This window comes from Mixophyes fleayi, chromosome 4 (assembly GCF_038048845.1).
Source record: "Mixophyes fleayi isolate aMixFle1 chromosome 4, aMixFle1.hap1, whole genome shotgun sequence".
Lineage (NCBI taxonomy): Eukaryota > Metazoa > Chordata > Amphibia > Anura > Limnodynastidae > Mixophyes > Mixophyes fleayi.
In genome coordinates, this window is record NC_134405.1 from 234,780,208 (window position 1) to 234,797,166 (window position 16,959).

The 16,959-nt window shown below is 38.4% G+C and overlaps 1 protein-coding gene across 1 annotated transcript in view; it reads left to right on the forward strand.

Annotated features, from left to right (window-relative positions):
- The window catches only part of CPM (carboxypeptidase M), a 71,566-nt gene that overhangs the window by 37,601 nt on the left and 17,006 nt on the right, over nt 1-16,959 (forward strand). The window contains exon 3 of the mRNA XM_075209511.1: nt 12,337-12,434. Within this exon, the coding sequence (XP_075065612.1) occupies nt 12,337-12,434 (98 nt within the window). The remainder of the gene's footprint in view (nt 1-12,336; nt 12,435-16,959) is intronic.

Genomic DNA, 16,959 nt, shown 5'->3' on the forward strand with positions numbered 1-16,959 from the left:
GTGCAGAGAGCAGCATGTTGGCTTTCTGTACTAAACGTAAAATCACTTGGGATTAGCTCTTCTCTGCTCCACCCCACCAATGAAGGGGGCAGAGGCATCAGGCTTCTGAGCCCACCGGGAAAAACCCAGCGGGCCAGTCTGACGCTGTAAGTAGTTCTAATAAGCTAGCTTGTAGACTATGCCGCATTCTAATGCTATACTACAATGTTGTTACTCCGTGTGAGTATCGGAGTTTAATGTTGGAGATAACTGAGATTGCAGGGAGTGATCTATCTCACACGGATAGCGAATTGCCAAATTATACAAAAAGTAATTTACTAACTATCCCTCGCAGTCCTAAGCTGCATTGTAATCCTGCACTGATTTTATATAGTTTAGTTCATTTGTAACATATAAATTAGTGGTCTAATTCATTTTTTAACATATATAGAAGCATAGAATTAGTCAGCAGATAAGAACTACTTGGCCCATCTAGTCTGCCCAATTTTTAACCTATGGTAACCTCCAACCCTATTTCATCCTTATGTCTTTGTAAGGATATCCTTATTTCTATTCCAAGCATGTTTACATTGCTCTACTGTATTAGCCTCTACCACCTCTGATGGGAGGCTATTCCACTTATCCACTACCCTTTCTGTGAAGTAGTTTTTCGTTAAAATTTCCTCTGAACTTCCTTCCAGTTTCAGTGCATATCCTCATGTTCTAATACTTCTCTTCCTTTGAAAAATGTTTCCTCCTGTACCTTGTTAAAACCATTGATATATTTGAAAGTTTCTATCATGTCCTCACCCTTTCTCTTCTCTGCTCTACACTATACATATATATCTCTTATTTTTTTAGTCTTTTTTCGGGTAAGTTTTGTGCTGTAGGCCATGTACCATTTTAGTTGCCCCCCTTTGCAATATGGCCTCCAGAATTGAACACCGTATTCTAGATAAGGCCATACCAATGAACTATACCAGTGTTGACTAACCTGTGGCACTCCAGGTGTTGTGAACCTACAAGTCCCAGCATACCCTTCCAGCAATAAGCTGCTATATATTGGCAAAGCATGCTGGGACTTGTAGTTTCACAACACCTGGAGTGTCACAGGTTAGCCAACACTACTATACAGTGGCATTATTACTTATTTATTTCTGCTATTGATTCCTCTCCCTGTTCAACCAAGCATCTGACTTGCCTTTCTCGTTGCTTTGTTACATAGCCTTTATGATCACCTAGATACCTTTCCTCCTCAGTAGTCTCCATTATAGTGTTATTACTTTATTTAGCCTTTTGGGTTTTTGATACCTAAGTGCATGATTTAGCATTTTTTGGGCATTAAACTGTAGTTGCCACACTCTTGACCATTCCTCTAGTCTACCTAGATCTATTCTACCTAGATCATCGATCATTTGTTTTACCCCTCCTGGTGTGTCTATCATGTTGCAAATCTTTGTGTCACCTGCAGGAAGGCATACTTTCCCTTCATTACCATTTGCAAAGCTACCAATGAAGATATTAAAAAGCACTGATCCAAGTACAGATCCCTGGAGTACTCCACTGGTAACCTCTCCCTCCTGTGAATGCACTCCATTTACTATAACTCTCTGTTATCGATTCTGCAGCCAAGATCTTATTCATTCAACCATCTTAGAATCCAATTCCAAGCTTTCAAGGTTATTTAACAGTCTACAATGTGGGACAGTGTCAAAAGCCTTACTAAAATCTAGATAAGCTACATTTACGTGCCCCCCTACCCCCCATGATCTATTGCTTTAGGCTAGGTACATAGGCAAACCGAGGGATGGGGGGGGGGGGTTTCCTAGTGCCTAGAAACCCCCATCCAAGCCTGGGGCACTGTATAATTGAGTTGGCTGGACCCTGCTCCTGCTTCACAGGGCTCTGCTTGAAAAGGGAGAGCTGCGTGCACCTAACAGTAGTGCACGCAGCATTGCCCATATATATTATGGGGATAGGAAGAGTTGGAGAGCAGCCGAGCACTGCCTAAAATTATAGCCACGCCCCCATGCATGCTGGTCACGCCCACTGGCGGCGTGGTGTGGAAACCCCCCTCTACAAATCCTGCGTTTGCCCCTGAGGTACACACTACACTGTTTTCAGCCAATTATCGTGTCAATCAGATGATAAATGACTGATTGTCTCGATATCACAGTAGTGTGTACCCTGGTACGATGAACGATTATTGTCCCAAAACACAGATAATCGGTTGGTCTGATTGGTTGTGCTGCTTTAAAGATGTCGTTCAGTTTTGGAACAATGTCTGTCCAATTCTGCAGGGTGTGTGCAGAATTGGATCAACATTGCTTGAAGCAGCACTTGCCTGTCACTGGAGGTGTCTGGGGCTCTGGTGTCATCAACCTCTGTTTCCTCCATTTTCCAGGCTGACAGGCTGCTGGTGCTTCTGGCTTTCACTTTCAGTGGAGACCGTCAGTACAGTGAGTGAAAGCACACAGCTTTAAGGACACAGAGGCTGCATGTAGGGGAGGGGGATGGGGGGTTTAGTGACCTTTGTGCTGTGCATGCATGGTGAGGTTTTCCTGGCAGCAGCAGAGTTCTGTGCAGGCTGAGAGTGTCCAGAGTGCAGTGAAACTGACAGGCCCGTTGTTGTGACAGATAAACAGCAGACATCTGAAGGTAATTGCTATAGTGTGTATGCATATATCGGCATTCTGATTGGGTCTTTTTTTTTTTTTTTGGCCTGTCGTTGGTAAAATAGCTGATAGTTGCCTTTTCCTGCAGTATTCTTCCTTTTGTTTTCTACTTTCACTTTATATACCTAAAAAAATTTTTTTCTTCCTTTATCTACTAACTGGGCTATTTCCTCTTCAGTTTGTGCTTTTACACATCTGATTATCTTCTTAATCTCCTTCTGTCTAACAAGATACACCTCTTTGTCTTCATTATTCTGAGTCTGCTTATATTTCCTGTAGGCCATATTTTTTGCTTTCACAATACTGGCGGCTACTTTGGCAAATGACGCTGGTTTCCTTTTACTTGTGCTTTTCCTAACCCTTTTGATACAAAGGTTAGTTGCTTTTAGTATTGCATTGTTTAATTTGTTTCCACCTTTCCTGTACTCCTTTCAAATTCCTCCACTCTGCCAAAGAGCCACTTTTGTTTTTGTGTGGAATAAGTCAGTCTCTGTCTTTGTACTAAACCATACTGCTTGATGATCACTGGAACCTAGGTTCTCACCCACATTTACGTTTGGATATTTTATCACCATTTGTAAGTACTAAGTCTAATATTGCGTCTTTACAAGTGGTCTCCCTCACCAATTGTTTGAGGGATTCTCCTGCAAGTTATTCAGAATGTCCCTACTTAAATTAAATGATTACATGATTATTATCTCTCCTTTTAATACCATTTTAGTGATGTCCTGCAATAGATTCCTGTCTTGGTGGTCTATAGATCACCCCAATACGAAGAATAGCTTTAACCCCAGTTTCCTATTGTCACCCAAAGGGCCTCAGTTTTTTTCTTCAATAGTTTGTATTAAAGTGATATTCATGTTTCTTTTCACATATATTGCTACCCCTCCTCCAATTCTTCCCACTCTGTCCGTCCTAAATAAATTATTTCCCAGTTCCCAGCCATGATTCTCATTGCACCATGACTCCGTAATAGCCACAATATCCATATAATCCCTGCAATTAGTTCTGGGATTTTATTTCCTAAACTCCTAGCATTTGTACAAACTTTTGTTTGTGTGTATCCTATTCCTAGCTATGTTCATTTCTCTGCCTATGTTTATTTTGAGGACATAGGCAGATGATAAATTGAGAACATGAGAGCGCCCAGCCTACGTGCAATGACCAATAACCCCAGGACCCAAGAGCATTACTAATAGCTCTTTAATCAATTATTGGCAAGGATCTTGTTACAGCTATAATTGACCTACACGGATTCCCATCTTGAGGACATAGATAAATATTATAATTATGAGATTACTTCCTTAACTCACTACACTTTACACATTTTAATAAATTCGCTGAAACACTATCTTCCGTGCTAGACAGCTCACATAAACAATTTACTTTTGGCTGTATGTGGTTCTAACCACGTCTTCCCCCACACACGTCTCCCTCTGCCATTGATTGGCAGAGTGTCTTGGCAGAGAAAATGCACGTTAGGAGCGCCCCATAATGAACTGCAGCTTCCCTAGGAACTTCTGTGTGCTGCCCTTTCAGAACGCAACAGGAAGGAGCAAATACAGTTTAAGGAATTAAACTAGCCCAAGATCCTCACAGCACAGCCAGTGCCTGGAGCACATTCTCCACTAGCTTCAGCCATGCTACGCCACCGGTGAAGTGCACCTAGAGGATGCAGAAGCATCTAATTGAAGCTATAGGCTAAAGCTTGGGTCATCATATCTCCAAGGCAAAACCGTAACTTAGAATTATAGTGCCCTGGGCGAGAAAGACAAATGCCGCCCCCCTAGCCCTCAATTTTAACCAAATTAACCTAAAATATTCCTAAATTGCGCCCCCCTTCAGCGTTGCGTCCTGGGCGGTCGCCGCTGTCGCACAGCCCTATTTACGGCCCTGCTCCAAGGATATGCAAGTCCTTTTGCCAGGAGAAAATATCTGTTTGCCCCTCACTCCCTGCTAAAAAGAGGAGACATCCCACCAAAAAGTACCTTGTCTCCAAATCACTATCTCGTCCACAAAACAAAATCTTTCTTCCTTATGCCCCTACATGCAAAAACAACACCCTTGTCCTCAAAGCTCTTCCCCATCAGACAGCACTGTTGGCTCAAAAATATATTTCTTTACTCTTGTACCTTTCCCAAGATGCTCACCCAGCCAGGATGATGCCATTGAATAACAAAAACAGATAATTGTTTAATGTTTTCACAAACAGGGTTTTCTTGTACAGTCCTGTGAAGTTATTGTGCTCTTCAATTTTAAGGCATTTCCGAAAAAGCAGTTTATAAATAAATTGTATCACAATTGATGTAGCTCCCAGTACTGCACCTGTGGATTGAATGTAGATTTGTGTTCTGCTCTAGTCACTTAGGATATACAAAGACCAACTAAGAACAAGCCTGCAACCAATAAACCATAAACAACTGGCACGCAAGCTGACTTTCATGTATGTTTTGTTAGTTGTCGTAATCTGTTCTAATAATGCCACGTTGAGAAAATAATGATGCACTGTACCAAAACTCCAATTGGAACTATAAATGTGTGTGTAGTAATATTTATATTGTAGTAGTAGTAGTTTATACACACATTTAGTTTTTTTTACTAATATTGGTCAAAGGTGCAAATCTGCGCTAAAGCAGTAGCAACCAAGACAGACATTTTATTTAATTTTCTAACTTACACTACACAGATAAAAGGTAATTGCCAATTGGTTCCTATGACTAGTGCAGATTTTCACCTTTGAACAATGTTTGTTAACAGTACTCATTGGGGCATATTCAATTCTTGGCGAGATGCAAATGTCCCCGCCACGGGGAAAAGAAAAAAATCCCGCGCTCGTTTTTACATGTTTGAGCGACCGTTAAAAAAAAAAATCTCGCTCAATTCCATTCAAAATCTTGCAACCACCCCCTCGCGCTCTAACTATTTGTCTTAGCGAGTTTTAGTCAGAGCAATAGAGTGGTTAAGGCGGCCATTTTAGTATAAAAAATGAATGCAGCCATCAGCAAACTGTCAATTGCTGATAGCTTTTGGCTGGTTTGGTGACTGCTGTGGCTTTTGACTCCTGACTGCTCTGCATTGTTGTATTCCTTGGATTTGTGAGTTGACTCTACATCAATTACACTACACTACCCAGTAAAACAACTTTTATTACATTTTAATTTATATTCATATTTTTTTTACATTACTGACCACTACACACGATATACTACAGACATACCACACTACACACCTACATTTGACACACCACACACACACATATATATATATATATATATATATATATATATATATACACACACACTGCATTTGAGACAAAGCATAAAATTTAGCTTTGACCTCATGCCACTCATTGGCAGACTGCGGGAAATTAAGAAACGTTGCAGTGTGCTTTTTGAGGGCATTTAGGACCTGGAACAGGATCCTAGAAAAAGTGGGTTGGGAAAACCCGGCAATAACTGCCAAGGTGGGCTGAAATGTTCCTGAGGCAAGAAAATGCAAAGCACCAAGCAGTTTGGAAAGTCCAGGGACTGCACGGTCATTAGGGTAATGAGGTTCCAGGTCCTGTTTTACAATCTCATACAGATTGTAAATTGCAGAAGAGGAGAGGCGATAAAGTCTTCTCGCCTCCTCCTCAGGCAATCCATCAAGCAAACGCCTGTTGCGGTACAGATGCGGCCTGGGGATTCTAGTCCTACTTGCCGCACTGGACAATGCAGCCATTGCCTGTCCACCATTCTCTCCCACAGGCTCTCCCTCTTCCATACTCACATTCACACCACATACATCAACATTCTCTCCAGCCACTCCCACATTTACATCACCTTGCATTTCATCCAAAGCAGTCTCCTCCATACATGCAGCATACATGTACACCCACACTGTGTCCACGAATGGCTCCATTGAAAAAGAGACAATAATTAAAAGGGATAATTTAAAACTAAAGTAGTAACTATTTTTTTTTTAAAAAATGTAGGGAGAAGGCCTGTTTATGCAGGGGAAGAATGGCCCTGTGAGAAGCACTATTTCACTATGATATTACTTTGGGTGTAAGTGATTCATTTATATGTTAATTTAGCTAATTTTTAGGACAGACAACACCAAACAAAAATACAATACGTGTCCTTAGGAAGTCCTGGATAATCCACCAACAAACAGTTCAGTGAAATGCTGGGAAAGATTTGTGTGCACCAAAAAAAACACTGAGCCAACAGTAATTTCTTTGCAAAGCTGTTCTCCACCACTGTCCACTCAAGTGTTTTTGAAAGAATGTGTCAGTTTATTTAAAATAAAAAAGGACTAAACCACTGATGTTATTTTTCAAAGGGGAAATTTGTAAACTTAATTTATTTTGACTGGATTTTTAAAGAAATATTAATCCTTTTTCATTAGAATGTAATTGTTATGAACCTATGTAACTATTTTTTCTGTTTAATAATTTTTTTTTTTAATGAACTTTAATTTTTTTATTTATTTTGGAGCAGACCAAGGAGGTGCGAGATGAAACAGCAGATATGCCTGTTTCACCCACAGCGTTAAAAAACAATTGAATTGCTTTTAACGCTGAGGCTTCTCATCCACCCTATACTTTTGCATAGACAAACGCCCGGAGCGCGAGAAGGCTGTTTTGAAAAAAAAAAAAAAGATTTGAATTGCGGGTAAAGTTTCCGCGCTCGAAAATGCTGGGGCAAAAAAAAACCAAAACACTTAACGCACTCGAAATACACAACTCGCCAAGAGTTGAATATGCCCCATTGATTGTAAAGTTGGTCTATTCTGTTATGTCATAAGAGTCCATTAAACATCACATTAACCCACTGCCAGGTTAAGGGCTGTAGGTACTTTTTGGATGAACAATATGAAAAAAATCCAATTCTTCCTTTGTTTTAACAAAGTAATTTGTCTAAAAGTTTATTAACAAATTACTTTATTAGCCATGATTTCACTCTGAAATTAAACACGTTTGTTTCTTTCTGCTCTGTGCTCAGAAATCTACAAGTAATTTGGTAGTCACAGCTCCAACAGCCATCTTATTTATAAAACACTACATGAACTACTTGTAAGAGTCCTGATATTCAAAAATAAATCCTATTAACTTAAAGGAAATTAGTTAAATGATGGTAATTTAGCCTATAAATGAAACTCATACAGGAAATCACGTTTGAGTGGGCGGAATCCTGGAGAAAGGCTTTTCTGGGGCTCCAGGAGAACTTCCTGAAATTCAGGAGTTTCCCAGACATTCATAGGCAAGTATGTGTAAACTACATTAAAGGCACCTTTACATCTTTTTACAAAAATCCATCCCTAGTAAAATTGCAGGGACAAGCACAATTTATTTAGTTATCGAATGCCACAGATTCCTTTGCACCAGACAATGGTACAAATACAGATAAGGCATAACTAATACAGTGAGCAAAATCACAAATACATGAAGCAGATGAGTAGCATAAATGAGTGTGAGTACAAAATAAACACTAGGGTCTCACACAGAATGTAGCAAAAGACAACACATTCTAGACAATTCTATTTAATTACTGACCCCAGCCAAGGGGGTCATGATGACTCTATTCTCAGCGAATCACGTTATCACAGCCCCTCTCACTTCTCACCATGGTTGGACAGGATCCAGTAGGGTGGCCTACTCTTCTAGGGGGTAAATGTGTTATACTCTGATTTTTGCAAGTCACCAGAAATCGACGACTTTGCAGTGAAAAATTTAAAGCGGCGATGGCTTGTAAAGGCAAGTTTACAGAAATTGGGGGATGATGCACTTACCCCCAGAAGTTTAGGCAAGAATACCTGAGTCACTGGATAACTCATTATACACAGTAAGGATAGCTATAGATAACATGTACTGGTAATATTAAACAAGCTAGAACACATATGACATTTAACAATCGCCTGGAAAGTGGGATAGTACCTATTATTAGTAACACAATAGCATGAGCTCATTGTGTAAAATGTTGTTTTAAGAGTAAGGAGTGGTGGGTCAAACGCCTTACAATGCTTATCCATGGCGATGCTTAATAAAAAGACATGTAGAGTGACGCCTAAAATTAAACAAAAAGAAAAAAAAAAACCATAGCAACAAATGATAGATGCATTATGACAAACTGCAAACAACTTTATGTTTGCAGTATAAAGTATAGAAAAAGTGTAGGGATAACAGCGCTGCTCTAAAGATATGTAAAGCTGCCAAGGTGGGTCTGTGTGGGACGAATTCCAAACTTCCCAATACAGATCAATGTAAGCATAATATTGACCCACGGCGCTATGGATTACAGTATTGAGAAACGGAAATACAATATGGCTAAAATGGCAAAATGAATACTAGTATAATATAATGAGAACAGGAGGCACTTTGAAAATAACCAGAAGGGTTTATTTGGAACTAAATATCATAAAGGTAAGCTCAAAAAGGTAATCTATGTATCAAGCTGCAAAATAAAAAAAGTATGAAGATAAAAAATTAAAAAATGAAAAATAGAGAAAAGAAAGATAAAAATAATATATAAGGTCAAAAAGGGGTGAAAGAATAAAATAACATAAAAAATATATAAAAAATACAAACTAGCAAAAACAGATCCAAAGTTTATAGGACAAGGAGGAAAAATAACGTTCAAACCTCTGGCGGGATGGCCAGAAAAAACAGCAGTCGTGTATGCTACTGAAAATAACAGTTCCAGCGATGAATATAAAGGGTAGAAATTACCTCTGTGAAGGTCTCATCAGAGGTTCAATGAAAATGTCCGTGAAGCCCTCCAAGGCTATAAGCGAGGGCTCCCTCCTTCCGGAGACTGTGCACCGCCGACTGTAGCTGGATTCAGTGAGCTCACCTTCTCTTCCTGTGTCTTGGAACGCAAGCCTGCGTTCCAAACGCTGCGCTTCCGGTATCAGGCAGCCGGGATGTGCCGCAGTGCTGGAAAGTGTGTGGACAAATAAAACTGTAATAAACCTGTTCTAGTAGAGAACAATAAAAACAAATAACCAACGCGTTTCACCCCTCCATCGGGGGCTTCCTCAGGGAAAAAATTATGTATAGATCCATTCCACCTCCCTAGTAATGTTTTAATTGGTAGAAGTGGACATGCCTTAAAAAGAGTCTGAGTGAAAAAAGGAGAACTTTAGTTTCTTTAAGGTCACATAGGTAGTGATGTATTAAACATATACCAAGAATTATATGAATGAAATATATAAATCCAATGGCTCTTATAGAGTATAGTTGAGAAAAAATTTATAAAAATAAAAAAATATAAAAAATAAATGTAAAAAAAAAAATAATAATAAAAAAAAATATTACCCTATTGTGTCAAGGTAGAGAACAACTGGAAAACCATACTATAAATTCAGAGGTATATGAATCAGGTAACAAGGAAAAAGGTCTGAGTTTGCTATAGAAAGGAACCAAGGTCAAAATCAATGTTCAGACCCTTAGGGGTTAGAGTCTCAAGGTTAAAAATCCATTTGGCCTCCTCCTTAGATATGGATGCTATAGAATCCCCCCCTATCCAGGATTTTTTCATTTTCTTAATTCCAACATAAATATGAAGACTATATTAAAAGCAAATTGGGGAAAAAGGTGTCGGACACGGTTGGTGTCATTTGTTCTATTAGGAGAAACAATCGATGTAGATGACCTGCAGAGCATTTATCTAGGCAGAATGCCAAGGTGTGCTGGGTCACACAATGATGTTTCATGCCAGATTTCAGATCCCTTCTCAGTTCAAATATTTTTTGCTATTTCTGAAAGTCTCCCTTCTCATGTGGCATGTGAAAAATATGGATTGTGCATGGTATGTTATGCAAATAATTCATTTGCTAATTTAACGTAAGAAGAAGTCTGAGATTTGAAGACACGTGTCTGGGCCTGATGCCGAGTTGGAAGCATTTTTCTCTAAAGCACAGGAGTAAAATGCTTTAAAGAAAAACGAAATACAGCTACGGGTTTATTCTGAATCAAACATATGTCAAGATATGTGCAACTCAACATATATGTTAAATGTGTCTGAATGATTTAAGGGCGTGACGAGTTTTCAACATATCCTGCTGCTGTTCAGACATCATCAAATTGATTATGATAACTGCTTCTCAATGTAGACTTATTAAAAGGAAATATATATGAATTGAAAATAATTGGTGATGAATGACAATGAAACAAATTTATACCATGTTTGTGTGTAATACCATACATGTGACAATAAAACCAGTAAGACCAGTAAAAAGGGGATATCCTGAACCTGTGAGGGTGGAGAAAAAAAACAAGTTGAGTGTGGGAGGGGAAAAGCAAGAAGTGATGGGATAGAATTAATCAAACTCTTCAGAATGGCATCTTGAGAATTGGATTGGAGGGTTTGCAGGAGAAAACGTGAACAGGATATGTAGTAAATATTAATAACATTGTATTGTTGTGTAATTAAGGTGTTTATTAGTACATTTCAAGGAGATGCATGTGAAAAGTGTCTTTTGTGAAATTATTGAGTAACCATATTCCAACCATTTCCTAATAAGTTCTTGATCTATTTTAAAATAGCTATGTACTATTTGCAGATTAGATACTTCTATTATATATATATATATATATATATATATATATATATATATGAGTCTCTAATGTACGTCTCATTAGAAAGACTCTGCCTTAGCAGCCACTCACCCAAAGGCAATATTTTAGCTCTTTATAATGCACTTCAGGTTCCGCAGGTTAGTGATAGTCACATGAGATTAAGTGGGAATCCGATATTGAAAACGTGGTAGACTCGTAAGAATTTCCAGATATTTGGGATGGGTGATACCGATTGTTCATTAATGTTAGTATTAAATGGTACTATGTTTGAGCCAAAACAAAAAAGTGTGTTCCCAAAATGCCTTACCTTTTGTTAGAGGAACTGCAAGACTGAAATTCTGTATCAATTCTGGCATGGTCTCGCCAGGCCCTAAATTAATTTCACCTCTATTGCTTATTCCGGACATCCCCAAACAGAATAGGCTCATCGGACACAATCTCAACTTTGCCCCTTGCCAGATCACAGTATTCTGGAAAAAAAATGGGAGTTCTCCAATCCTATTGCTGGTTATCAACCTAATCTGGCAAAAGTAGCAAATGAAATACTGTATATGACCAATATATATATATATATATATATATATATATATATATATATATATATATATATATATATGTATTGGTCATTGGTATATATAGGGAGATTATATATATATATATATATATATATATATATATATATATATATATATATATATATATATATATCCCTCTGTTGTCTATCACAAAATGTGGGCCCTTTCAACAATCACACGGTTTCTAATTCTGAATTTATGTCTCCGTCCTGGAAAGGTGGTTCTCATTATAGGCTACACCTTAATGGATTCTTCCATCCCTAGCCTTCCACTCTCTCTTCCCTGGCTTCTTTCTTTCTTGTCTTATCCCTACTTATCTAAAATTTACAGCATTGTGTGTCTATTATTAATCCTTCAACTTCTCCACGATTCACCCATTTTTGCTTGTTAATTGATACGTGGATTCTAACATAAGACTCTGTAAACTTCCCTGTGATACTGTGCGTCACTGTTATTCTCCATTCAATACCCCCAATAAACAATATCTTAAATAAAATCTATACATACACCATACATGTCTAACATAATGTCTCTTTTTTTATTAAAGGCAGAGATCTGTGGGTTTTTGTTGTGGGGAAAAATCCAACCAAACACACAATTGGAATTCCTGAATTCAAGTATGTTGCAAACATGCATGGGAATGAGGTATGTATCTGCTGAAAAGAACTTAAATATTTTGCAGGACATTGTACACAAATCAACTAGACACAGAATTAAGACTAAACAGAGGGTCTCCTCGAGAACATAACGGATAAAATGCAGCACAAAATTATGTACGGTGATGTGACAAATCTTGATTTTGTGCTGATGTGACTAAATTTCTTCTAGCGCAGTGGTATCTCAAATGTTCTCAGATCGAGGCACCCTTAGGGTCTCCATAAGTTTCTCAAGGCACCCCTAAGCCAAAATAATTACCAAGTAGTCCCCTGCCTTGCTTACCGCTGGCCCAGGCCGCGGCACCCCTGTGAGCCAAAGTCAACCACACGTTTTATGTGTACTTCCACCAATGTAAAATAAATGAACAATCAAACACACAAAAGTGCCACGTGTAATAAAGACAGTCCCCTCACTTTCATCATTAATTTAAGCTATAAATGTGTGTAAACCGAGCAGTTTTTTCTTGCCCAAATTGTAATCATTTTTATGAACTGCAGCGATAGAACAAAATTAGTATAAGGAAAAAGTAATAAAACAGTATCCCAGAGCAGAACAATGGAAGTAATAATATGGAGGTATCCAAATACGTAAAACAGCAAATAAAGTTAATAGCATATTGCTGAAATAGTTAAATATTGGAGATATTACACATCATGTATGTAGATATTGTGTATATAGATGGACATATATAGGAGGACTTATATCAAGTTATTCAATTATTTATCAGTTAGCCATTTACTAAGATGACTAACTGCCTATATATACAGGGTGATTCAAAAGTCGCAGTACACCCTTTTATTTCAAAAACTCTATAGGAATTGGGCCGATTGGCCGATTTCAAGATGGCGCCCATGTTTGGTACATACCGTAAAAGATAGACCACGTCACCCATACCTTACTGGGGTATTCAGGTTTCCCAATTTCCTGTAGAGTTTTTGATATAAAAGGGTGTACTACGACTTTTGAATCACCCTGTATATATTATATTATATTTTAATAGGACTGTCAAATATCCATCCAGCAAATTGCTGTCCTGTGGTTGAAAACATACCATTGCCGCAAGAAGTTGAAGGATTTTGTTTCTCTATATACTAACAGACAGTAAATTAAGTAACATGGGTGCTGAAAGAAAAATCTCTTGAGTTCACAAAATGTCATACCTGCTTATAAATTAGGCATGGCAGTAATAGACTGCTGAATTCCATGTCTGTCAGCAAAAAGCAAGGTTGTGTGATTGCAACGAGCTAAGGAACACACTCATTGGGCGCTGGAAAACTATAGAATATCGGATGGTGTGCTAAATCCCAGTTCCAATAATAAGAAGGCCATCTTATTGTGGACACTCCATCATTATCTGGATGTATTCTGCAGACTGTCCTCTATGCAAGTTGGTAATAGTGTAATGGTGAGAAGTAAGTTTTTGTACCAAACATTGCATCTATGATATGCATAGAGCAACATTTTAATGAATATGAAAATATCTGAACATAAATGTGTCCCTTCATGGCAGCATAGCAGGCGTGCGCTGTGTCACAAGGCTAGGATAGTCCTTACGTTATTCCATGAACAGTGAATTAATATTTTTCAATTCAATACAGTGGTTTCCCCCATACACCAGTTCTCAAGCTGATCGACAAGTGTGGGATGAGATGAGACCAGTTAATCAGACTAGCACAGCATTAGCATTTAAGTACTAACATTCCTGTGTCACATTTGTTGAGTATCTGTACAAACAAAGTAAGATTTCTGGAGAAACTGCATTATTTGGTATGTTTAACTAATAAACCTGTATATTATATAATACATATCTATCCTGTATGTGTGTGGGTATGTATATATTATGCTACCCTTAGTTATAAGCATCCGGGCCATCCAGCATTTTTTTTTGTACATATTCATGACCATACAGGGATGTTATTTGCTTATTTAACGCAGAAGCCACACCTGTGTGGGTGCCCTTATTTTCAAAATGCTTGGCGTCCCTCACTTACCTGAGTATATATTCCCATCCACTACCTGTGTGTAGGTAGTAGCAATAGATTACCATCCACACAACCAGTTTGCAATGTTCCAATTGGCCAGTGCCTCCCGTCCGATCATGCACGGCTATAAATGCTGGTCGTTTTTAATATGCAAGCTTCATGCATGTTTTTCCAAATCAGACACATTAGTTTTAAAAGGACACATGAGAATGCAAAATATCATGTGCACTGTAGACATGTATTTTGTGCTTTCAGACATGATCCTTACTACTCCTGTTAGTAACAATCTTTCAGTAGATGCTGCTATTTGGGTGTGATCCTTGGCATACCTGAGCAGGTAGCTTTCTCCATTAAATAATCATGAACAGTCCAGCATGAATGAGGACATACATCAGACTGTCCCCCAAAATCAGGACTGTCACACCAGAATCAGAATAATTGTCAGACAGTACTGCTCTCTCTTACCTGTTCTTGGAGCTTTGACTACTTGCCATGGATATCCTACAGATCATACGCAGACTACAACATGGGAAGGTAGGCATGTAATACAGCATAGTGCTAGCAAGTCACAATGAAGTACCACAACCTAATTATAAATCTATATAGGATGTAGCATCTTATATCTCACCGATCATTTTTATTAATTTCCTTTTAAGGAACATTTCTCAAATTCCTATAGACTAACTATCAGAATGTTCTGTAACTTATTTGGGGTTTGTAAGGTCTGAAAACTAATTTGAAACCCAATAATGTATCTTACTTCCAAACAGTTTAGTGCTCAAACAACAATTTACATATAACTACTGCAGTCAAACGTTAGCCATGTTAATTTTCAAAAAGGACTTCATCTTTATATTAAACATGTACACCATTCTCAATCACCATCTAGTGGTATCAAAAGATATTGCAAATTTAACTTCGCAAAGATAAATTCATATGGGGTCAATTGCTTACAGTGTGGCAGTCAATGTCCTTCTTACGTGTAGGAAATGTCACACCCTACCCAGCAAGATACATGAGCTGCAGCAAAACAACAAGGAGGCTTTTATCTGAAACTGTCAGATAATGCAAATATTGCAGCACATTGGCTTAGTGGTTAGCACTTTTGCCTTACAGCACTGGGGTCATGAGTTCAATTCCCAACAATGGCCTTATCTGTGTGGAGTCTATATGTTCTTCTCGTGTTTGTGTGTGTTTCCTCCCACAATCCCCAAAAAAACATACTAGTAGGTTAATTAGCTGTTATCAAATTGACCCAAGTCTCTGTGTGTCTGTGTTAGGGAATTTAGACTGTAACCTCTATTGGGGCAGGGACTGATGTGAGTTCTCTGTACAGCGCTGCAGAATTAGTGGCGCTATATAAATAAATTATGATGATGCTAACGGGTGTACTAGTAATTTTGGACAGAGTTCAATATATTTATAAATTACATGGGACAGCTGATATAAACTGTAACTCGTCAAACCTGTCTGAATAGTCCCATCATAATTCTTTGCTCCAGACTATGAAAATCCTAATTATTCATGCTCTTAAACTAAACCATTGTGTTGCCAGATTTGACATGGGAGTCACAATATGCTTCTGGCATGCAGCATAGTGTGAACTACATGCAACAAAGCTATGTAGCTGGTTTATTTATTATGTGTCCAGATGTATGTGGATGATTTGGTAATCCTACACATAATGTATAAGTGGTTGAATCATTATGGATGATATTGAATGGTTACTTCTGCTATAAACAAATTAGCAGCATTCTATGTTGAGGAAATGGTTTCCACATGACCTGCTGGCACTGTGCTTGCATATCAGGAAATGTTCACATATTCAAACTATTTAGACGCACCACAGGGTCAGAGGTCAAATTTGTGAAAAAGGTGCACGTAAGGTATGGCATAACACTGCTTAAAAAAAAATAATGTGCACTCATTCAGTAAAAAACTTAAATTTGTTTAATGTAGATGAACATCTGAATCAAGGGTCCACAAAAGATATTTTAGGTAAGGGATTTAAAGTCATTTTTCTATGCAGTCTAGACTTCCTGTTAGTAAACCTGTTGAGACACTGTAGGAAACGCATTTATAGTCCAAAATGGCGAACGAGGTAGAGGACACACTAAAGCAGAAGCCTCCAGTGCTATTGTTTTAAATCTTGAATTCCATTTTGCACAAAACTGGAAAAACGTCCACCTCACGGTCACACATTGCACCAGCTAACCTGCATTCTGGTCACTGTTCTTACCTGTTTCCCTTGGTTCTCACTCCCAGCATTTATTGCTGGTCTGAACTGAGCATGCGCACACCTGGGGGTAAATGTATCGTACCCCTGGCTTGTAAATGCAAGCGCTGCCTTTACAAGCCAGCGCCGCTTTAAATTTTAGCTGTCAACTCGCCGATTCCCGGCGAGTTGAAAAAAACGGGGTATGATAGATTTACCCCCTGGTCTTTTCAAAACTTCCTGCATTCCCTTGATTGGCTAATTGCCTGTATCTGCTTCTCTACTAAGTTGCCAGATCTTTAGGTCTCCTTACCTG